General features: G+C 38.7%; 1 protein-coding gene across 1 annotated transcript in view; it reads right to left on the minus strand.

The window, feature by feature from the left end:
- The window catches only part of LOC109408824 (elongation of very long chain fatty acids protein 4), a 46,704-nt gene extending 28,680 nt beyond the window's left edge, over positions 1-18,024 (minus strand). The window contains exons 1-2 of the mRNA XM_019682204.3: positions 17,621-18,024; positions 17,105-17,298 (exon numbers count right to left, since the gene is read on the minus strand). Coding sequence (XP_019537749.3) covers positions 17,105-17,298; positions 17,621-17,681 — 255 coding nt within the window. The 5' untranslated portion in view covers positions 17,682-18,024. The remainder of the gene's footprint in view (positions 1-17,104; positions 17,299-17,620) is intronic.
- Positions 18,025-25,464: the final 7,440 nt, after the last annotated feature.

Raw genomic sequence — 25,464 nt, forward strand, 5'->3', positions numbered from 1 at the left:
TCCTCCAGATACTCCCTGCGGATTTGGTGTTGTTGCATTATAAATTTGCTCCCGTTTTCGAAGCATTTTCAGACGAGGGGCAGAGAATAGGTATAATTACATTTTTTTGAATTCAACAATTCAGAGGTTCTCAACCTTTTTTTTTTGTTTTTTTTTCTCAATCTAACATTACTAACAATATTCTAAGGTTTTTATTTACATTTTTTTAATACTTTTTTCTAACAATAGGTATAGGATTACTAACAAATATAACATTTTTTTAACAATACAAATTATTTACAAAAACAAACAACTAGCATGGCCTGACGTTCCATTGCTGCCGATGTTGTCGGTAACATATTTTTTCTACTACCGCGGTTGGCACAAGAAGGTGTAGAGCACAGAGAGCACGATGAGCAGGCCAGGTGGAGCGTGACCTAGCGAGCATTGGGCGCGACCGAGGATGAGAGCGGCAGCCACAAACCGAGTATTGTGGCGTAATATTGTTGATTATGTCTTGTCTTGAATGTGATGTTGAGCAAATAAATGTGTGCATGTATGTATCACTTTTCTCCTTCAAATCAACCTTAAACTAAACAGTAAACAACTCTGACCTTTGAATATTAAATTTTAGATTGGTTTGATATCACTTGAAAAAATTACACTCTGACAAACTCTGACTGACATCGATATATCTAAAACCAGAACACGTACAAAAATGCCGCTTCCAGAAAAGTTTTTGCTTATTTGGGCTTAATAACTTTGGTGAAGACAGCATCTTTGTAAGTCTTTAGGTTTTGGAGATATTGAGGTCAGTCAATGTGATGCAATATTGCTGCAATATTTTTTGTACGTGTATACTTATGGCGGGAAGTGTATTTCTATGCATCTACAACTTTGCAGATCCAAGGCAAAATAAAAAAAAAATGTTTTGAAATCATCTTTCAAACATACTGTTTGTTAGTGGGGTATTTGTGTTAAAATCATAAGATACATAAATTGAAAAAGTTTAGTGAATCCCGCTCGATCCCGTTGTGATGTTGCATATGTATCGAAAGGGTGTAAGTTTATGCAAAACATAACGTGGAAATTAGCTGCTAATAGCCGCTATTTTGTAAGATCTATCCCCCTAAAGTTGATATAAAAAAGTAAGAAAAACATTCCTAAGTCTTTTAAACGAAAAGATAGCCATTTGCTGTCTTCTGAGAAAATGTGTATTTTTGCAGTATCTACAACTTAGCCGAACATTGGAAAACTGGGAAAATTCATTCTAAAAAGATATTTCGAAAAATCGGTTTTAAGGGACATATACACCATTTTTACCCTATAACTTTGTTAAACTGCGAGATAGAATTTTTTGGTCTTCAACAAAGTTTCTTCTAAATACATTATCTACAATGTTTTCCTAGACATTTTTCAGTTTTGACGTAAAATAAAAAAGTTAATTTTTTTATCTTAGTGTATACCACCCTTAAGTGAAATTTTATTACATCAAAATAAAGTACTTGTAAAATAGAGAAACATTGTAGAAGACCACATAACGCTAAATCCAATAGTTTCTGAGTAAATACCCATGTCCCACTTTTTTTGATTTCGTCCCACTGTGAGTCGGTGTGAAAATGAGCCGCCACCCGTCGTTGCGTCGAAGAAAGTGACAAGAAGGGCGGATGAAGCGAAGCGCATGCATGTTGTTTTGAATGTTCCCGTTGTCGGCTTCCGTCCGATGCTGATGGGCGCTCGCTTTCAGCGTCATGTTTTGGTTTCGACGATGTAGGCCCCTGTACAAAATCACTTGATATATTTTTTTAGTTTTCGTTTTAAATTTGAGTACTGGAGATATTGGCAAGGAAAGCTGTCCATTAAAACCTGAGGAAGTACTTATAGAACACTTACACTGTTGTTTTCCAATCAATTAAATGAATCTAGTTAATAGAAATTACCATTGATAACAATACAAAAACAACTAGTTTAATGGGTTCGATTGAACCAATACTAAAATAAACATGCAATAATATTTGTTGTCATATTAACAGATTTCGCCTTTGAAAAACCATAGAATTCATATTTCTCGGTAATATTTTTCTCCCGCATTCACATATGGCCTTATGTACATATTGTGTACGATTTATGGTATGGATCATATGACCTGAGGTCTGACTTGTGATATTTGGCAGTTATTTGAAAAGATTGATGATAGATCTTATCAACAGCTGCCAAGCAATACATACCAGCCATCAGAGTGTTTGATTCTTATTATAAAATGTGCATATCATTCTGGAGGCCTTTAGTGCTCGTTAATGTGGGAAATATAAATTCTATGGGTTTTCATAAGCGAAAACTGCTTACAAATAACAACAAATATTATTGTATTTTTTGTAACAACAATTCATTTGACGTCATTCAATTAATTGAATTTTCATTGTAAGAACAATGAAAAAACATTGGGATATATTGTTTTCTTTTGAAAAATGCCCTAAAAATGTCTCATAAAAACACAAAACATTCTACTGCTTTTCGCGAAAAAATGTATGGTTAAGATACATAACGACAACCATTTTTCATGGTAAAACTGCCATTTACCATTCGCCGAATGGTATAGAACAATAGGGGTGATGGTAAGTTCGCTGTGCAAATTATAATATGTTTAATGGTGAATATTTTTCGAACAAAATGTGTTGTAACTATAAAATTTATTGTATTTTTATGTTATTTTTTAACAGGGTAATTCAACGAAACAGTGAGTTCTTTCTTCGTTCAACGGATACGATACCCATTCATTCACTTTTAGACGTTTTGTACTTTCGGGCGTATTCTACACCAACGAACCTAACCTCAAAATGACTGACAATTTATCAGGTCATTTTGACAAGTATAACACGAGCACGAAAAGGACGACAACAAGGTCGGTAAAGTAGTAGATATTTTTGTCTTCTTAGAGCATGTGTGTGATCTGTCAAAATGACCCGAGACTTTCAATTATTTTGAGGTTAGGTTTGGTGGTGTAATAAAGAATTGGCATTTGACGTTTTGACTTTCAGACTGACATGAATTCACAAGCATTCAGAAAAGCATTTTTTCGCAAATGGTCGGACCACAAACTTTGAAACTTAAATTTTTATCGAAATTATACTTTTTTGGAAGTCGCGTTAACTGGGAGATTCCTCTGCCAATGACCATTTTGCATATTATCCATATGCAAAATGGTCCTTGGCAGAGGAAGCTCTCATTCAACGCGACTTCCAAAAAAAAAGTATAATTTCGATGAAAATTTAAGTTTTAAAGTTTGTGCGAAAAAATGCTTTTCCGAATGCTTGCAAATTCATGTCAGTCTGCCGTGTCGAGCATCAAATCATCATCAGGGTATGCATTATTTAGTTAAATTTTTCCTAACTTTCGTATTTCCCACTGATGGGAAAAAGTAGGGTCTGGGACCATTTGGGCAGGAGCACCTATTTTGGGCACTTGCTGCTCTAACTCAGTCAATTTAAAACCGATTGACTTGATTTTTGAGACACGATCAGATACGCACAGCATCTAGCCATGTACAAAAATTCAAGTCAATCGGTTTGAAATTTACTGAGTTAGAGCAGCAAGTGCCCAAAATAGGTGCTCCTGCCCAAATGGTCCCAGACCCTACCCAATTCCAATATGGCAGCAGCAGCTTGTCATGACCCAAAACAGACACGGCAGCGCATGTAAGGGCTGCACAGAAGTCACTGTGACTTACAATAATCTTATTCGCAAATTAAGCACTCGGAGTTTTCGAGCGGCGCGTGCTAAGGACGATTTTCGGTGGTGTGCAGGAGAACGGTGTGTGGCGAAGAAGGATGTATCACGAGCTCACTGCACTTTACGGCGAACCCAGCATCCAGAAGCCGGCTAACAGCCCTGCAGCAGTGTTGGAAAGCATCATGCGCTTGACGTGTTTTTTGGTTCGCATCAAACACAATCTTTGCTCACGCGCTCGCGAACCCAAAAAGAGAGAACGGTTCACGATTTCCCGGATCGACGAACCAACACAAAACAAATGTCGAACGAGCAGAAACGCAGTTGGTTCTCTAGAAGGATCACAATGTAGAACACTTGGATTGTTGCCATTTTTTGTACACCTAAAGGTAATTAGTTGGGTGTTTTTTGATTATACTGGTCAGGTACGATTCCAATAAATGATTTCGACGAAAAAGTTTTCCAAAATTTGATTTCATTACAGAAATATCGGCCGCGAACCTCAAAAATAAAAAAGCATCGCACTTGCAAAAGATGCGATGCACTCGTAGGCGCTCGTGTCGAACGATCGTGAGCCACAGACGTACGAACACCATCGCACAGCAAATGTTTGCGATGCGATGGCATTTTTTTGTAGCGCGTAAGCACACGTTCGCGATCAATTTCCACCACTGCCCTGCAGATCTGGTGTTTGCTACTGGCCCGGTTGGCACAAGAAGGCGTGGAGCGCATAGAGCACGATGGGCAGACTAGGGCGACCTGGCGAGCATTGGGCGTAACCGAGGATGGAGAGCGGCAGCCGGAAACCGAGTATTGTTGATTATGTCTTGTCTTAAATGTGATGTTGAGCAAACAAATGTATGTACACTCCCGTGCAAAATTTTGGGCCCCCCCCCCCCTTAAAAACATGGAAAAGTTTTTCGGTCATATCTCAGTCATCTTTCATTTAATCCATTCGTTCTTAGACTCGATCGAAAGATAAAGAGTTCGATTTGATTCGTAGGTACTTTTCACCAATTTCATATGAAATTTTTAGTATAAAATGTTTACCTAAACTTACATGTTTTTCCTAAATCTGTACGAAAAATTATTTCCATGTAATTCGAAATTGGGTCGACCAAATTATAAAATTAAAGTTGCATTAGAACCCTATTTCTATCCTCTTCGAGAGTTATTCATTAGATTTTAGCGGAAAAATTCATAACATAATTTAAATTATCGAGTTGGGTTTACCCCAGTAAACATTTTGGGCTGTATTAATTTTCTTATATAGCACCATATAAAAACCTAATCAATCGCATAAACTGCACAAAACTGCTTTATACGTACCGTAAAACGGGGTATCATTGATCAGCGGGGTAACATTGATCGGCTTGACCGACCACATGAAATGTTCAAACAAGCATTTTACATTGAATCCGTTTCTGCTATCGAATGGTATATCGTAATCTGCTATTATTCAGCTATCGAATGACATGTAATACACGATAATTGAATTTCTTAAACAATAAAATAAATCGATTTTTCCATAAGTGTGTTTCGTAACGCAATAAGATACATTGTCAAAAAAGCATGCATGGCATGAATACTAGATGCAATATGAGGTTCGAAATCACTGTGTTACTTCAATATGATATCCTAGAGTTGGATTTAATCACCGAAACTTTTATGAGAATACTATTTTTCAATAAAATATACGATTTATTAAAAGTAGGCTATCAATTCAATAAAATTCCTTAAGCCATTGCCTACCTTTAGGCGTTATTTGCGGATTGGAGGATTTTAATCCTAAAATAATTCAAAAAGTACCAAACTTGTAAGAATTTGAACAACATATTCGAAATCAGCTACCCCGAATTTAGTAAGTAAGGGTATTTTCAACACAAACGAATATTGATCTCTGACATGATCAATGTTACCCCAAATCAACAAAATCAAAAATTAGATTAAAAAGCCTATTTAAACATGATTTAAAGTTTTATAATAATTTTTCAGAGGGCCAGTACCTGTTTTAAAAATATAAAACATGTAACGTTTGCTTTAACAAAAGAATTATTCAAGAAAGATCGAAAATTCTGATCAATGTTACCCCGGATTACGGTACCAAAGTGGAGGCCATATATGTACTATGGATGACTTTTTTCGACATTCAATGGTATGTAATACGATGTCCCGACATATTGATAAAAAATCAATAAAACGACTTCCCAAAATATGTAATGCGATGTGCCATTTTGTTCAAAAAAGAAACGAAAAAGTTGACTGACAGTCTCGAAACAGGAATCTTGAGATCCATAGTCAGATAACATAGCACTGTACTAACTCATCTTTCTTGGTCGAAGTGTTTGACCAATATAAACTCGACCGTTCAAGCACATAATGCTTCTCATGATGCTTAATATGATGACTGGAGGTAAGCTTCCCTAAGTCATTACGATTGTGATCGACATTTCGGTCACCTGATTAAACCAAGTTTGGACTGCACTGTTAGCGACTAATTTTGTTTACAACCAAACACCAGTATCGTGCGCGCTCCGCCGTCGTCATCGTCGCCTAAAAAGTCAGTGAATTCGTTCTAGCTTGCGCAAATCGTCTCCTGAAAAATTGCCCAACCGGGGAAAACTACTTTTATTATCCAGATACGACGTCTCGCCAAGAAGCCTGTTGCTGACCAGTAACCAGGAATTGAAATGAAGTGTGAGAAAACCGAAGTGAAAACCCACCCGCAGGGAAGATGCTTCTTCCGCTGCAGGTGGAGTGTGCGATAAAAATGAGTGGCTAACTATCGAATTTTTTACACCTTCACGTATTACACAAATGAGAGGTACGTATTCATGAAATTATGAAACATTTTATTCCATAGGGTAATTGTTCCCTTCGTTGTGGTAGTACCTAACGTTGCGGTAGTGGCAATTGAACACTTTTTCAACTGAAATGTTACCAAAAGGCATTTTTAGTAGATGTATTATGCTTAAATTATAAGATTGCACCATTTGTGTGCTTAAGATTTGCCTAAAAACCTATTTAAAAAAAATATTTTCCTTAAATTTTTTGCTGATGTGTTCCTAATGTTGCGGTATTCCATATGATTTCAATGGGATACCGCAACAATTGGAACCAAAATTAAATTTTACCTCCATAATAGGAACAGTGTGCCTAATGTTGTGGTAAGCGATTTATGATCGAAAACAGAGAGAAACGATAGTTTTTATATTTTTCCAAGCAAATTTGGATAGAAAACTACCCAAGTAACAATTTGAGTTTTATCATAGTTTTTTAGCGATTCAAAAATCCTAAACATAAAACCATTGATGCCGACTTGAAAATGCTCTCGAGTTCTTGTATGCCTCAATAAGCCCACGTTCTGGCTAGTTGGCCCAGTCTTATTAGGGTCTACAGGACTTCGTATACAAACCGGCATAGGATTTCGGGTTGTATCATAGTTTTATCAATCTTCTAAATAAAACCATCTTCTGACTTGTCAAATAATTGTTTTGATTATTTTTCACTCTCAATGTTCAATCGTCAGAATAAATTATGCTTGGTTGTTTATCCAGCCATTAATTGGAAAGATGCAGATATGGAATTCAGGCTTGTTTTCCTATTCAATACGTGTCAGGAGACATGCCACGGAAAATTTGTGGTGAATGTGAATGTGATAATGACAAAAACTAAGTGCGCCACACAAACTATGCATAATTTGGAAGTTAAATGCATTTAATTTACTCGGTGGAATTGGGTGCAAAAAAGGTTTTTTTAACACAGCGAAGTTTAAAAGACATTATGTATTTCTTCTGACAAAATAAAATGACGGAAACGTGTTATAAGGTTTAATTTGATCTTAAGCTGTACGTGAAATCATAAAATTGAGTAATAATTTTTCTGTATTTACATCAATTATCCCGCCTAGGCGACATATTTTTCTGATAAAACTCTGTGTTCCTGATGATTCCTCCAATAGGGCTAACCCTCCTGAGGTAGTCATAACTGAGCTCATGATAGAACTAGCGGTTTTAGCACAGCATTTTTTTGGTTTATGTTACGGCCACGAAATCTTTTGTTGGTTTTATGCATTGCCTCACAGTTTTGTGTATTTGTTTACAAAAAAAATCTCTCCGACAACAACCGCAAATGTAAGTTTTATAGAAATGGTATATAATCTATATATATAAAAATAAGTTTGAAATTCCTTTGAGGCAACAAAACTTTAGAACGGCTGAACCGATCAGGATGACTCCAGCATGGTTTGATTCGTATTCGTGGTGGCTGTGTTTATATGCACAAAAAGTTACGAAAATCAACTAGAAAAATAAGAAAATTTATAAAGTACTTATTTTTCATGAGCTGGGAAGAAAATCAACACGATCGAAATGAAACCAATCTAGAGTGCGGTGTTATTTTGAGCTCAACAGATGTCAAATCACCACAAGACAGCAAGACAAGCGGCAAGACAAAGTTTGCCGGGAACGCTAGTATGTGATAAAACCAACTCATGTCTACTTGCAAGTCTTTAATTGAAGATGTTTATAGCAGAAGTTATATGATAGTTTTATGAAACGCCAAAGGTTCAAAGTAAAAAACTACCACATAAAACTAATTTAGAACAACTAGCTTTTTGACATGCTCGTATAAAACCAGGATAGAACATGAATAAACCTTCAAGGCATGCTGATTGTTACTTGGGTACCAACTCACGTTTTGCAACCCTTCATTAGATGGTACGATCATTGTTTTTAAAATGAATTTACCTTAATACCACAACGATGGGCACACTTACCCTACATACTGATGTTTGCTTGCCAGAGGGGACACTCGGTATGTTTAGTGATGATTTATGTTGGTCGCCCCGGTGCAAGATTGGGCCATAATTTCTATAAGTAACTGCGATTGCATTCGCTGCTTTTCTGACCTAAACTATGACATGTCCGTGCTCACGAATCGCAGCGATTTTGAATCGCGGTATTTATGACTCGTTTTATTTCCAAAATAGATTGTCGTTGACAAATCGCAGTGCAGATTTTTATACAATTGATTGTATCATATTTGCTACAAGACTCATCATTTTATGTGATTTTGATTTTTCATGAAATAAAATGCGATTTGACATACACATCCTTGTACGATGTGTGGTTTACTGGGCAAGCCACCGTGCAAAAGTTTGGGGTCACCTTCCAAATCAAGTCTGAGTCGGATTTTTGTTCAAATCGTAATTTTTTTGGTGCAACTTCAATTCTTTCTTTGATAGGTGAATAGCAAGACACAGAAATTGTTATGAAATGTTCATACATTAAGTTCTAGACTAAGTTAAGGTAAAAAATAGTATATAAAATCCATACTAAATCAGCTAAGTACGTTATATAAAGTGCGAAAGAGGATGGAAGTGAAATAAAAATGACTGATTCGTGAATTCTACCTTATATAACTGTAAGTGTTATAACCACAAACATACCATTACCCCAAAATCCATAAGTTTCAGGAATGTTACATATTATAATTTCAATGGCATTTCCATCAAAAAGTTATCCCTTTGCTTTGCACCAAAACTCAAAATCTCGAATGTAAAATCGAAGAAATAACATTCGTTGTAATGGTTTTTGGGGTAATGGTGTATTTGTGGTTTTAACACTTAAAGTTATATAGAGTAGAATTCACGAATTAGCCATTTTAATCTCACTTTTATCTTCTTTCGCACTTTATATAACAAACTTAGCTGATTTAGTATGGACTTTATATACCATTTTCTACCTTAACTTAGTCTAGAACATAGTTTATAAACATTTCATAACCATTTCTGTGTCTTTCCATTCAACTATCAAAGAAAGAATTGAAGTTGCACCAAAAAAAAATACGATTTGAACGAAAATCCGACTCAGACTAAAATTGTTTTAGCACCATAGGATGGCAAAAAAAAATCTTATAACAGAAAATGATCATATAACTATGGAATTATATTTTAAGATGAGATTTATAGAAAAATGTTTTTTGAATCAATGACAATTTCAACCTATCAGGACGCACACCATTGTTAAAGTATAACACTACTAAAAATCCTCGTTCGTCATATGCAGCTGGAGTTTTCAAAGGAATCCAAAGATTCACTTTTGGAAATACTAGAGGAGGAAAGCCTAAGTAGGAATTTGAAGGGATTCTCATAAAAATTCCCGTCTTGGTTCATGCAGAAATGCCCGGTGGCATTTCTGGAGGTACACCAGTTGAAATTCATGGAGGAATCGTAACAAAAATTTCTGGACGAATCCCATCATGAATTCTTTAAAGGTTTACAGTAGGAATTCTGAAAAAAAATAGAAAAAAGTCTCTGAAAAAAACCACCAGCAAGAAATCTGGAGAAATTCTTCAGGGAGACCGTTCATGAATCACGTATTTAGCCTAACTTTCGTAATCAAAAACTCTTTAAATATTCATATTTATGTATAAAATTATACTTTGCGGAAGAATTATTTTCATATTTAGTATGGAAATTGCTTATTTTAAGGTGTTTTCTTACATTTTTGAAATTTTTCATTTAATTCATGTTCAAAGTTTCTTTAACTTAGGCCGTTACAAATATTTATTTCACTTTTTGTCCCACCACTCTTTAACTGTTCGAGGGGGGGGGGATAAAAATAACACTAGTTTACAGCATTTTTGAACTCGGTAAGCTGATGATCATTTTTGGTGTAGAATCATGCCCTGAGTTCGAAAACGTGAAAGAAAAAACTTACAGTAGAGCGGATTTTTTTTCGACTTTCCATACAAGGTTGATGATTTGAAATCGATTTTTGTTCTATTTTTAAGCATAGTCGCTCACTTCAAACATCTGATTCTCCGTAATGAATGCTCCGATTGAGCTGAAATTTTTACTGTAACTCGCCTACATATGATATGTCAAATAAACGTTGAGAAAGAATTTTCAAGTTAGTTTTTTATTATTGAAAAAAATACATTTCATCAAAAATTTTTGGAAATTTTGCTAAAATTTAAGAAGATCGTCCCTAAAACTTGCCAATATCTTGAGTTTCATCAATCTGACGCAAAACCTGTATTCAGATGATCGAATGGTATTGTATTCAGCTTTTAATTTATGGAAAAATATTTAAAATTGGTTGAAAAAAACCCAGATTAATCCACCTAGTGGTGATAGCGCCTTTCTCGTCGAACATGTACTCATGATCTTTCCTTGGTCGGGATACGGCTGGGATAGTTTTGCTTCAGAATGTTGTCTTTGCAGTCTTTTGGAGAAATCGAAAGCACTAGTTTATGATTTTCAAGGTCAGGGTTTCCTTGCCAAGATGGCTTTGCTAAACTCAAAAATGTCATACGGATGTTTTGGTATATATTGAGTCTGTTCGGTTTGAAACCGTCGTGATGCGGACAATCTAATACCTATCGGGTGGTCTTTAATTCGGTCCCTGTTTTTGGAATCTTCCACTTTTGCTTTGTTTAGAAAATTTCTGTGCATGGGCCATCATTCCGAAGCATGATCTTTCCGTCGACGTAATCTGAACTGTTCTTAAATCCTGAGAATACTTTATTTAGTAAAGCAATAATTTGAATAAAATTGGGAAACTTATTAATGGAACATATTCCGACGTTATGCTAAACGTATAGACAGAGCTGAAAAATATCAGAATTTTCAGTTGACTGCATGAGCACCTTCACTATCACTGAAGGCAGATCAACATCAAGACAAGCTAGAATATAACTTTTTCACAATCACAGATGATTGAACGGTCTTCGACAAAGTTTTTTCTTCACACTTTAGGCTATATTTTATTATCGTAGGTTACAAGATTCATGTAATATTTGACAAAAAATGCAAGCAATAAAACCATAAAAAATTCCCAATAGTTTTAGACGCAAAAGAGGATTGAAAAAACTTTGTCCGAGGTTGATGCGATAATTTTCATTTTCCCATATAACTTTGATACTTCCTACTGTATATTTTTACACCTCAGGAATCTGAAATGGTTTGATTTGTTGAGATTGCTTTAGTACCGACAAACAGACATATCATTTGGAACATTTTGCTGTTATATTCATCGTAACGAAAAAATAATCGTCAAATGCTAATCAGGTTGCATTTCACAACCCGCTGCTGGTTTGATGGCGGTAGTGAGGAAACGTCAATCGATCAAAAACGATTTCACGCGTAACTTTACCAAACACCGTATCTAACAAAATCCACGAACGAAGACAATCGAAAGGGAAGTTGTTCCCATAGCAACTAATACATTGAGCATTTCAGAAACGTAAAAAATTTGGACATTTTTTCACAAATCATCCCTAAAGGTGAGTGATACAAGTAACCTTAACGAAATCCAGCGCCTCATGTGAAAATCTCTTTTATGTTTACATAGAGTAATGCGGGGCAAAGGTTCGCACGGGGCAAAAGTTCGCAGTGGGTCTTTCTCTGCGCACGAGTTAAAAACCCAGGCAAACTTGTATGGATTCGACACATTGTCAGGCCAGATACTCGTCAATAAAAACTTGTACGATTTCGTTATGTAGTGGCAGAGTTATGTAAACAAATGTGTTTCTAGCTGTTTTGATGTAATTTTTGGACCTTTTGTAATAAGAATTTGTAATGATCAAAAGAAGAAGATTTACAAAATCTCTTGATGTCGAAGAATCGTCATTCATAGTAGTTCGAGAGGTGCACTCGAATAAACAAAAAGATTCCAGTGTTTCTTGTAGGAAGGAACATTGCTAAAGCCTCGACAGTGTGGCAAAAGTTCGCAGTAGCTGTGGGGCAAAAGTTCACACTATATTTCTGAATCTAGAGCATCAATATAGTAACAAAACATTTAAAGCAATGACGATTTCGTATAGCAACTAATATTATGTATAATATATGTAGTATGCACCTTTAAATCGTTCTGAAAAAGGATTTGAACTTACCTATTTTTGGAAGAAAATCGATTATAAGGCAATCAGTGTGTTCGCCTTTTAAAAATGAAATCGCCATATTCATGTCAACCTTTGAAAGTTTTTGGGAATATTATGTTGTACTTTTTTGGGGGTCTTTCATAGCTAAGTTTGTTAATTCATACTTATAATGCATCACCATACTGACGAAGGTTAGATTAAAATTACGGTCCCGTTCAAAAGTTTTGCAGCATATTTGTATTTTTTTTTTCAAGTAGTTTGTGCAACACTTACAATTGTTATTACTTCACAATGTATTTTGACAACTTCAGTAACGCTCTTTGTTATAAATTTTGGAAGTGTTCATAAAATACACTGTATACTAAAGCTGAGTACCAGGCCGTGTTCCAATTGGCATGTAATGTCATGAATTGAAAGAAACACATTTCGTGCATAGAGTGAAATGGTGAACATGAATTTACATGAAATAAATGAACTTCACACTATGGGGCAAAAGTTCGCATTTGAGTACTTGAATTAAATTTTTTATTACCAGAACTACCAAAGAAACGTGAAAAAATCTAGTACTACGTTTCGAAGGTAACATGACAGGGATTCGTTTAACGAGAAACAATGATATTATTTTTTTTTGTTGATAAAGACTGTTAGGTGCGAACTTTTGCCCCGCATTACTCTATGTTACATACGGTGTTTGGTAAAGTTAGGCTTGATTTATATTTGATTCAACCGTTGAAACAAGCACGATGGAAAGTGAGTAGAGTGAGACGTCTGTATATATGTGGTCTTAGTTCAGTCAAAATGTTTTTCTCTTACACATATTTATCGCTTGCGTTGACTTTGTTCACCGTTATTGTTCCTGTGAAGCACCCAATGCTGGTTCTGCAACACTATCGGTAGCCTCTAATGTGGTCTGAGACTATTTTCTTGTTAATCGTTCCTCAGGATTTAAAAAAAAAACCGCGGTTTGATGTGTCGCATGCATTGGTTTGGTTCACTTTTGTATTTGGCCACATTCGGTAGAATACCCGAGAAACCCAATCCTGAACACTACCGGTAGTTTTGAATGCGATCTGAGCCAATTTTCTTGCTAACCGTTTTTCGGGTTATCAAAATAGTCACGATTTGTTGTATAGCATGCATGGGATAGGATCACTTTTTCATTTGGCCACTTACAGAGAGACATCCGGAACCGATTCCGGGACAATACCGATTATCCCTCATATGGTTTGAGACTAGTTTCTTGCTAACTGTTCATCAGGCTTACTAAGAAGCCATGAATTGATGCGTCTAATGGATGGGTTTGGTTCATTTGTGCATTTGACCACTTCTGGCGTAACAACTGAAACGGTTTTGGAACACTACCGATATTGTCTAATATGGTCTGAGCTAAAGACACTATATGCAAAGACACGAAATGTTCCAATTGGAATTCCAAATTTGCTGTCAATGTCATTCCAATCGAGCAGACGACCTGTCAAACGCGCTATAAAAGCATTGCTCGACAGCATCATCGTCATGACGCGACAATCATCATCAACAACAACAATCATCAGATTTAGTGTCTTTAGCATACAGTGTCTTTAGTCTGAGCCTATTTTCTTGTTAACCGTTCATCATGTTATCTGAAAAGTCGCTATCTGATGTGTCACATGCATGGGTTTGGTGCCTTTTGGCATTTGTCCACTTCCGGCGGGACACCCTAAATCAGTTCCGGAACACTATCGGTTGTCTGTAAAGAGATCTTAGTTGTGGTCTGAGCTTATTTTCTTGCTAATCGTGCATCAAATAATTTAAATATCCTCTGTTTAATGTGCCGCAGGCATGGGTTTGGTTCTCCTTCACATTTGACCACATCCGGCAGAACATCTGGAACCGGTTCCGGAACACTACCGGTTCAGATATGGTCTGACAATGTTTTCCTGCCTACTGTTCGTCAGGGAATCGAAAAAGCCACTGTTTGATGTGTCGCATGCATGGGTTTGGTTCACTTTCATATTTGGCCACTTCCGGCGGAACACCCGGAACCGGTTCCGGATTACTACCGGTTCAGATATGGTCTGAGACTATTTTCCTCCTTACCGTTCATTAGGTTATTCAAAATGCCGTGGTTTGATGTGTCGCATGCATGGGTTTGAAGCGTTTTTATATGTGGCCCCTTCCTGGGGTACCGATCCGGAACACCTAAATGGCCATAACTCCGGAACGGCTGGACCGATCAGAACCATTTTCAATAGGAAACAATGGGACTATATGCCGCATCGAATGAACCATCGGTCGTTGAAATCGGTTGATATTTACTATCTAAAAATGAGGTGACCTTTTTGTACACACACACACACACACGCACATACGCACACACATACATACACACACACACACATACACACACACAGACATCATCTCATCTCGTCGAGCTGAGTCGATTGGTATATAAGACTTGACCCCTCCGAGGGCTCTATCAACTTTTCGTTTTTGGAGTGAACATATAGCCTTTCGGTACACCTTGGTGTACGAGAAAGGCAAAAACGCAATATATTTGAATTTTAGTAAATTACATATTTTGAAAAGTTGCAAAACTCGATATTGAGCTAAAACTCAAAAACTGTTCTACTTTAAATTTTTTGAAGGTCGGTTTCGAAATCAGCACTAAATTGTGCTTCAAAAATTTTGGTCGTTGACAGAAGTTCACGACTTTCGTTTTATTTTGTAAACTTGTGTAATAAAGCATTTAATTTGAAAATATTTAAAACTCATCAGATTTGTTAAAGAGTTTTGAGCAAGACCCGAAATTTTGATAAATATTTTTTTCATCTGCCCCCTCAAAATGCAAAATCCAGTCAAAAATTTTTGAAGTCAAAATAAAATTTGTATCAGCCTTATTTTCTCTTGAATGAGATCTAGGGTTTTGAAATCGGACGCAAATTGGCGGAAATATGGACCCAAAAAATGATATGCTTTTGAGGGGGTGACCCCAAACTTTTGATCGGGAGTGTATGCCAATTTCACTTTAATTTCACCAATACAACACTTATAAATTATTACCATGTCAAAACGCGGGTTAAAAACTTATTACAGTATCATTTTGACACTAAGGTTTGTTTACATAAAGCAATATTTTGCTCATTCACTGTATTCGTAGTAAAAAAACTGCGCTTACGTGATTTATACGATTATCTAGATGTAGTAACGATATTATTTCACCAAGAAGCACTTAAATTCACCTATCAGGTATGTATTTTGCATTGCATTATCGAAGCAAGTTTACCAAGAAAGTAAGATTCCACTTATTTTTTTAATTGAAACAAAAGGGCACGGTAAATGGATACCCTAAAAATCAATGGTCTCCCTTCACCGAGCCCTATGGTGTCCCATATAATTAGAAAAATTTGAACATTCGTTTTTCTGAAGAAATCTTGAAAATTTTAACTGATATAAATGTATAAAGAATATAAACGAAGAAAACTAACTTTGCCAGGTGGTTTTGATCATTTTCGAACAAAAGAGAAGAAATATTCTGATACACGGTGAGTGAATGGTGACCTACCAAGGCATTAGGCGACCTTCTCATCCTCTACTAAATGTATTACATCACCAATTTTTGTGAAAAAAATCTACTTCTGAGGTTACTACTTTAATTCTAACCTATAATGAAGGCAATTATCAGCGGTACCAACAATGTTTATAAGATTGATGTAAAACAACAGCCTTTATTCGCCTCAAATCTTCTTAGACCCACCACGGTGGATAATGACGGTAGCTGTTAAAATATTTATATTTTTATTTTTTTATGAAAAAAAAAATTTTCTGTGTAACTTTAAGGAAAATCATTTTAGAATCTATTCAACTCCCCATAAAATTTTTACTGCACTAGAATGCACTAGAATTGATTCAATTTATTGTTGCGATTCAATACAAAAGATACGATGACATCTGAAAAGTGATCAAAACATCAATGTTTCAATGATAAAAAAAAAATAAAAGCGCTTCAAAAGCAACCATAAACCATTTTGAGAAATACAGAACACCATTTAATATCAGCCCAAAAAACAGTTTTGAATGCCCATGAAAAAAAAAACAATACCAAAGCTTTACCTCGTCTAAAGGCGGGAATGGGTATTAGAGGGTTAAGGTCGTATTTTAATCAGTGAGAATCTACTGTGCAACAAACCTTTGAAGCGCATTTGGACCTAGCTTTTCTTTCATATGCAATTAGACGATTTGTAGGAGTACGATTCCCTTAAACCAAAGAGACGAACCAGTCAAGGGCTGAAGGTCTCTATAATAAAGACAAATCAATCAATCTCTTAATTAAAGTCGTGAATTGAGGTCATTATGGCCCAGACAGACATAAATACTGAGTGAACACTATGAATTTGTCCCACATGGCATACATGATAACTCATATTGTCGTAGTACAAATAAAACTAAACTAAAATAAAATAAAAGTATAGATGCCGTCTTACTAATTTTCCATATCAAGAAAACACTATTGAACACTTTCCCCAAAACTCACCTCATACAGGAAGAATCCACTGTTGGCCACAATCTGAACAACGTTGTACAACCGGATCCAGTTCTTTAGATCGTACGGCTTGCGATTCTCCATGAAGCGGGGTCCAAACTTGAGCACCGTCATTAGATAAACCGCAATGATCGTCGGCACCTGCCAGGTGCCATCCATCAGCGGTAGGTGCAAACTCCGATCATCTGCAAGCGGAATAGACAGAACAAGCCAAAAATCATCACCCACTGGTTCACACTGATAGTCGTGCAATAAAACAAAAAAGGATCTAGAAGGAACCTGCCATGCATACAAGTGGGATACAAGAGTTGTAACGGGCATGAAGGTCGAGCAGAACTACATTCACTTTTCTGGTCTTTTCTCGTTGATTGGATTACTCTTTAGCTATAGTTGGATGCAGCCAGCAGCAGTGCAATGGCTTTGAACTTGAGTTGAGGAAAGGGCAATGATCTTGAGATGGGATGTTCTTGAACCAGGCTTTTGTACGATTGCAACGCTTCGACGTACCTCGATGATCCAATATGAACTGATTGTAGCCGTTGAACAGTTTCTCCATTATGAAAGACATTTTTGCACGGGATTGTCACTAACCGATCACTCCGAGCTGTAAGTACGTTTAACTATTTGCACACTAGAAACACTCAATTCCCGATCGATAGATTGTTCTATCTGTTTGCAAGTTTACCCACTTTCAGGTGAGGCGTAAACGCAACGACACACGCGCGCACACTCTATTCAAACTTCTGGTCAGAACTGATCCCATGGAGGTGTGCGGTTCCAGAAAGATTTTCCACGGGATACTCCCACCACTGAGGAGGGGAAGAATTGAACTGAACTGAACGCTGATCAGAACAGAACGGCTAGGCTACCGCAGTGGTACTAAGTTAGCCTTGCAGCACACCCATAGCTTATATCGATCGGAAGAAGAACATGATTATCAAGTTCCTTTCGCGTGGCGCTTCGCGACTATTGCGCGCACGCGGTGCGATGCGGTGGTTTGGTTTGCTTCCGATGCAGGGAGTTGTAAGTTGCGCTAGGGGTTCGATGATGCCGTGCGTGACGGTGCACCTCGTGGGTGAACCTTCCTCAATTTGCAATCATTTGGGCAGAGGAGAGAGTGTGAGGAAAAGGGAATCGCATGCATTCTATTAGACTATGGTTTAATGAAACTGGGAGGAATGTTTTGCAGCTTTGTTGCCATCATTCAAAGGAAAAACACCAGGCTAGCTAAGCTTAACGCAAATGATAGTAATTTCTCATTTCTGGCAGTCAGAATAGTAGTAAAAGAATGCAATTCTCCTGTGCCTGAGGTTTCGGATAAGTTTATTTGAAATCATTTTCAAAAGAATTAAACCTTATTTCATATTCCCTAAAAAGAAGACAGCTTGCAAAACTAAGAGGCTTGATCGATTCTACCTCTCTTTGCCTCAAATGAGGGCAGCATATGTCTAGTAGCTACTGAAGCCATCGGAAACCAGCTTCAACTAATAAAATTCGGTTTGAATCCCTAACTTTGGCAAGTTATGATTTTGCAACCAAACAAGTAATCGGGACTATTCAAGTATCGTTGGGAATCCAAGTAACAAAGACAGCTGAATAACAGCTTATTCAGTCAAAATCAGGCTTAAGAGTGGCTTATTCATCTAGTGTGCAGCATTAATGTTTGTTGGGGAGGAATTCATGTGGACTTTGATTAGATGCTGAGTATTAAACTAATTATTTGGCAACACACTAACTTTCTTTTATCGAACCCAGCAATATTTTTAACTAGATTATAACAGCTGAGCGCTCGGTGATCAGTTCGATAACACAAGTTTACAAAATAAAACGAAAGTGGTGAACTTATGTCAACGACCAAAATTTTTGAAGCACAATTTAGTGCTGATTTCGAAACGGACCTTCAAAAAATTTTAAGTAGAACAGTTTTTGAGTTTTAGCTCAACTTTTCAAAATATGTAATTTACTAAAATTCAAATATATTGCGTTTTGTTCAACCAATTTTAAATCTTTTTCCATAAATTAAAAGCTGAATACAATACCATTCGATCATCTGAATACAGGTTTTGCGTCAGATTGATGAAATTCAAGATATTGGCGAGTTTTAGGGACAATCTTCTTAAATTTTAGCAAAATTCCCTAAATTGTTTGAAGAAATGCAATTTTTTCAATAAGAAAAAAAAAAACAACTTAAAAATTCTTTCTCGACGTTTATTTGACATATCATATGTAGGCGAGTTACAGTAAAAATTTCAGCTCAATCGGAGTATTGATTACGGAGAATGAGATGTTTGAAGTGAGCGACTTTGCTTAAAAATAGGACAAAAATCGATTTCAAATCACCAACCTTGTATGGAAAGTCGAAAAAATTTCCGCTCTACTGTAATTTTTTTCTTTTGCGTTTTCGAACTCAGGGCATGATTCTACACCAAAAACGATCATCAGCTCACCGAGTTTAAAAATGCTGTAAACTAGTGTAATTAAAACAATTACTAAGCGTTCAGTAGTCACGGAACTTCAACGAACTGTCAAAAATAACTGAAGCGTTTGCTTTAGTTTGACGAATGCTAAGCATTTTTTTTTGAAAGCCGTTCGATAAGACCAGACGCATTTTTCACTTAGATAGCTGAGTAGTTCGGTACTTTTTTGTCAAAATTCGGTTATCATGCAGGGCTATTCTCTACAAATAACTGAGCGCTCAGTATTTTTTGGCAAGCATCCAGCAATCAGCGAATGTTTACAATTTAGATAATGCTGAAACCAGCGCTTTATTCAAATACAACAAAATTACATTTGTAAAAATCCTACTCTGGTTGTGAGTCATTCTTGGTGAGGAATCATGTCCTGAGTCCGGATGATGAAGTTCTAGGCCATCTACGCCACCGCCAGCAGAAAAATCACTCACGTGTTTTGGTCCAACGGTGAGAATTTCTAATGTGACAGAAAAATATGAATATCGAAGTACTTACACTGTATATTCTTTATGCTTACATCATACACTTGAAAATTCCTTCCATTTTGCACTTAAAATTTCACAAGCGTAAAATCATTTACCTGTCCTAGGACTTTGAAAGTTCACTTTCACTGCCCATGGATTCGAACAAGATGGAGTGCGTTCGTTCAAACAATTTGACAGTTCGACACTGATTCTTCATTAGGGCCTAACTAACATTTTCGATTTCTCTTCATCGATCCTCGCTTTGTGTTATTACGGAAAGTGTATTAAGTTTTCCAAAGATTTTCTAGTTGAAATGCGAAGACGACGACTACATCTTGCTCTAGAAACAAAAAGAATAATGATTTTGTTTGTTTTGATCAAGTTATTAGCGAAAGAGAGTGTCGGCGAAGAGAAATCGATCAAGTCAATTAGACTTTTGAGCAGTCGTACGGTAAACAAATGACGACAATTCAGTACATAAATTCAAAACTATGATATTAAAAAATAACAGTCGTCTGCAATATTTTTTGAAGTTTTCATTAAGGTGAAACATCAACATTGCAATTTTTCATACAAACTTTAGAGGCACAAATCTGACGAACAAAGCATCGAACCAAGCCGCACTTGTTTTTCTTGGCTTCGCTCACTTGCAAAAAGAGGCAGCTTTTACAAATCGAGAGCATTTGTTTACAAATTTTCCAGATTGGTGCTCGTGAAAACGTGAGTAGGGAACCAAGTCGGCCATTGTGGCAGCCATGTTTGTATTCTCTGAAGTATCTCCCTAAAAGCTCGAGAAAAATACCGGGTGTTCAACAATTTCATAGCTGTGACGAATATGTCCGCTGAAAGAGTACCGAACATCGAGTGTGGGGTTAAGTGTGAACGGTTCCAGAAATCCGGAAAGTTAGTTTTCATCATAGGTAGTTTTTCCAGAATTTCCATGGGAAACTCATCCAGGACTTCCACCGGGAATTTCTAAAGAAGTTACACTGGAAGTTCTAACATTTTTTTGTAGTACCAACCGAAATTACTCTAGGAGTACCACCAAGGAATACTCTAGGTGCTTCAAAAAGATTTTTTCTAGGAATTCCACCGATTATTTCTTTAAAAGTTTCACCGGAAAATGATTTTTACCGAGAACCTCTCTAAGTTTCACCAAGAATTCGTGTAGCTGCTCCACGAGAGAATTATGAAACTTCTAGTGGAATTTCCGGTGGTATTCATAGGAATGTTCTCGGTGGAACTCCTACAGACATTTCCGGTTGAATCCTAGGTGAACTTTTAGAAGAACTGTCAGTGCAACTTCTGCAGAAGTTCCCGGCGAAACTCCTGTGGTAATTGTTAGTAAACCAACTATAGCAATTCCAGTTGAAACAGCTGATGGAACCCGCGGTGGAACTCCTGTTTGCAGAATTCCCAACAAACATTTTTGCTGCACAAGAGTGGAATAAACAACTCTAAAGCAAACTTTAGGTTAAGAAACTGTTAGTCAGCTAGTTCTGTTACTTGGGTTTCCGATGGAATTCCTAGAGGTGTTCTCAATTCAACTCCTAGAGGATTTTTCTGTGAAACACCTATAGAAGTTTCCAGCGGAACTCTTAGAGGAGTTTCCGGTGATACTCCTAGAGGTGTTCCCGGTAGAACTCTTTCGGTAGCTCCTGGTGGAACTACTAGAGAAATTTCCGGTGGAGCAACATTCTCGGTGGAACTACTTAAGAAGCTATCGGCGTAACTCCTTTAGCATTTTCGCTGAGAGTTTTTAGACATTTTTAGCCAATTCCATCGGAACCTCCTCAAGAGTTTCCGCCAAAAGTTCCTCCAAGGGTTCGACAGGTAAATTTTCTACGAGTACCATCGCAAATTTCCGCAGTAGTAGTTCCACCTATGATTCCTATAGAAGTTCCACCGAGAGTTAGAAGTTATACATCTCGGAAATTTCTCCAGAACCCGGAAATCTTCTAGAAGTGTCACCGCGAATTTTTCAAGGACGGGAATTCTGTATTTCCCACTGAAGTTCTACCGAGAATTCCAGAAGTTCCACCGAGAATTTCTCTAGATGTACCACCGAAAATTCCTTCAGGAGCTCTGACCTGAATTACCGCAAAATTTCAACTAACAATTCTAATTGGCGAACCACAGGAGTTTAGGGAACTTTAGGGAAGATCGGGTAACTAACCCTTGTGGGAACTTTGGTCGTAGGCTGACAGGGAAAGGGAGGTTTGCTTCGGCAAACCTGAGTGTCTGTTCTCCAGGAGGAGCGGCTCACAACAGCGTCTGATCCCCATGCTAGGGGCGGCTGATCAACGTCCGAGTGCCAGGGAAGGACTCTAAGCTCAACTGTGCACTATGGTCCTCCGGAAAGTAGAGGGTTGGTGACATGCCCTACGAGCCAGCCGTAAAAAACATTGTAACGGAAAATCAGCAACAGAATAATACGAACCGAGACCAACGGCAACGACCCCAGCGAACAAAAAGGACTTGCGATTGGTAACTCGGTACTTGGAACTGCCGATCTTTAACCCGCATACTCGCCGATCTATTGAAGGACCGCGGGTTCGGCAACATAGAGCTGCAGGAGGTGTGTTGGACAGGATCCATGGTGCGAACGTTTAGAGGTAATAATACCAGAGCTGCGGTAATACACGCGTACTGGGAACATCTTTCATCGTGATGGGTGATATGCAGAGGCGCGTGATCGGTTGGTGGCCGATCGACGAAAGAATAAACGTGCACAGCCCACACTCCGGAAGCACTGATGACGACAAGGACGCATTCCACACACAGCTCGAACGCGCGTACGATCGCTGCCCGAGCCACGGCGTCAAGATCATCATAGGAGATTTAAACGCTCAGGTAGGCCAGAAGGACGAATTCAGACTGATGATTGGTAAGTTCAGCGCGCAGCGCCCACAAGCAGACGAACGAAAACGGCCTACGACTCATTGATTTCGCCGCCTCCAAAAATATGGCCATACGTAGCACCTTTTTCCATCACAGCCTTTATTATCGTTACAACTGGAGATCACCACAGCAGACGGAATCTCAAATCGACCACGTTCTGATTGACGGACGGCACTTCTCGGACATTATCTACGTCAGGACCTATCGTGGTGCCAACATCGACTCCGACCACTATCTGGTGATGGTCAAACTGCGCCCAAAACTCTCCGTCATCAACGATGTACGGTACCGGCGACCGCCACGGTACAACCTAGAGCGACTGAAGCAACCGGATGTCGCATCAGCATACGCGCAGAATCTCGAGGCCGCGTTGCCAGACGAGAGCGAGCTCGATGAGGCTTCTCTAGAGGACTGCTGGAGTACAGTGAAAGCAGCCATCAACGACGCAGCCGAGAGCACCATCGGGTACGTGGAACGGAATCGACGGAACGAATGGTTCGACGAAGAGTTCAGAACGGTTTTGGAGGAGAAGAACGCAGCGAGGGCGGTAATGCTGCAGCAAGGGACTCGACAGAACGTGGAACGTTACAAACAGAAGCGGAAACAGCAGACCCGCCTCTTTCGGGAGAAAAAGCGTCGCCTGGAAGAAGCGGAGTGTGAAGAAACGGAACTGCTGTGCCATTCCCAAGAAACACGGAAGTTCTATCAGAAGCTCAACGCATCCGGCAACGGCTTCGTGCCGCGAGCCGAAATATGCAGGGATAAGGACGGAGGCCTCTTTGACGGACGGACGTGAGGTGATTGAAAGGTGGAAGCAGCACTTCGATCAGCACCTGAACGGCGTGGAGAACGTAGGCACGGGAGCCCGCGGCAACGGAAGGAACGACGACGCCAGTGCAGCGGAGGACGGAAATGAACCAACTCCCACGCTGAGGGAAGTTAAGGATGCCATTCACCAGCTCAAAGCCAACAAAGCAGCTGGTAAGGATGGTATCGCAGCTGAACTCATAAAGAGGGACCCAGAAAAGTTGGCCACCTGTCTGCATCGGCTGATAGTCAGGATCTGGGAAACCGAACAGCTACCGGAGGAGTGGAAGGAAGGGGTAATCTGCCCCATTCACAAGAAAAGCGACCATTTGGAATGTGAGATCTTCAGGGCGATCACTATTTTGAATGCTGCCTACAAAGTGCTATCCCAGATCATCTTCGTCGTCTATCACCTAAAACAAATGAGTTCGTGGGAAGTTATCAAGCCGGCTTCATCGACGACCGGTCGACAACGGACCAGATCTTCACCGTACGGCAAATCCTTCAGAAATGCCGTGAATACCAGGTCCCAACCTGTTCGTCGACTTCAATGCGGTATACGACAGTATCGACCGCGCAGAGCTATGGAGAATCATGAACGAAACGGCTTTCCTGGGAAGCTGACCAGACTGATTAAAGCAACGATGGACGGTGTGTAAAACTGCGTAAGATTCCGGGTGAACTATCCAGTTCATTCAAATCTCACCGGGGAGTGCGACAAGGTGATGGCCTCTCATGCCTACTCTTCAACATCGCTCTGGAAGGTGCGATGCGACGTGCCGGGCTCAACAGCCGGGGAACAATTTCACATAATCCGGTCAATTTGTGTGCTTTACGGACGACATGGACATGATTGCCAGAACATTTGGAATGGTGGCAGAGCTGTACACATGCCTGAAACGCGAAGCATCATAGGTCGGACTGGTGGTGAATGCCTCAAAAACAAAGTACATGCTGGTAGGCGGAACCGGATCCGTCAGGGTAGTAATGTTACGATAGACGGGGATACTTTCGGGGTGGTGGAGGAATTCGTCTACCTCGGATTGTTATTGACGGCTGACAACAACGTGATTCACGACGGAGGCGCATCATCAGCGGAAGTCGGGCCTACTACAGGCTCCAGAAGAAGCTGCGGTCGAAAAAGATTCACCCACGCACCAAATGCACCATGTACAAAACGCTAATAAGACCGGTGGTCCTCTACGGACACGAGACATGGACCATGCTCGAGGAGGACCTGCAAGCACTCGGAGTTTTCGAGCGACGCGTGTTAAGGACGATCTTCGACGGTGTGCAGGAGAACGGTGTGTGGCGGAGAAGGATGAATCACGAGCTCGCTGCACTTTACGGCGAACCCAGCATCCAGAAGATGGCCAAAGCCGGAATGATACGGTGGGCAGGGCACGTTGCAAGAATGATGGACAACAACCCTGCTATGCTGGTGTTTGGTACTGATCCTTTGGAAATCCGAAATTCTACAGGAATTCGTTTAAAAATTCCACCGGAATTTAATCAAGATGAATTACCGGAAGCTTTCGTTGGAGCTCTACCACATTTTTTAAGGATTTTACTAGGAAATCAACAGGACAATCACTTAGCAGCTCAACCGGGGAATCCTGTAAAAGATCCACCGTAAATTCCTTTTGGTGTTACACTGGGTATTCCTCTAGGAGTGCGAACGGTAGTTCTTGTAGAAGTTCGGCGGAGA

The sequence above is a fragment of the Aedes albopictus genome, chromosome 3 (assembly GCF_035046485.1).
Source record: "Aedes albopictus strain Foshan chromosome 3, AalbF5, whole genome shotgun sequence".
Lineage (NCBI taxonomy): Eukaryota > Metazoa > Arthropoda > Insecta > Diptera > Culicidae > Aedes > Aedes albopictus.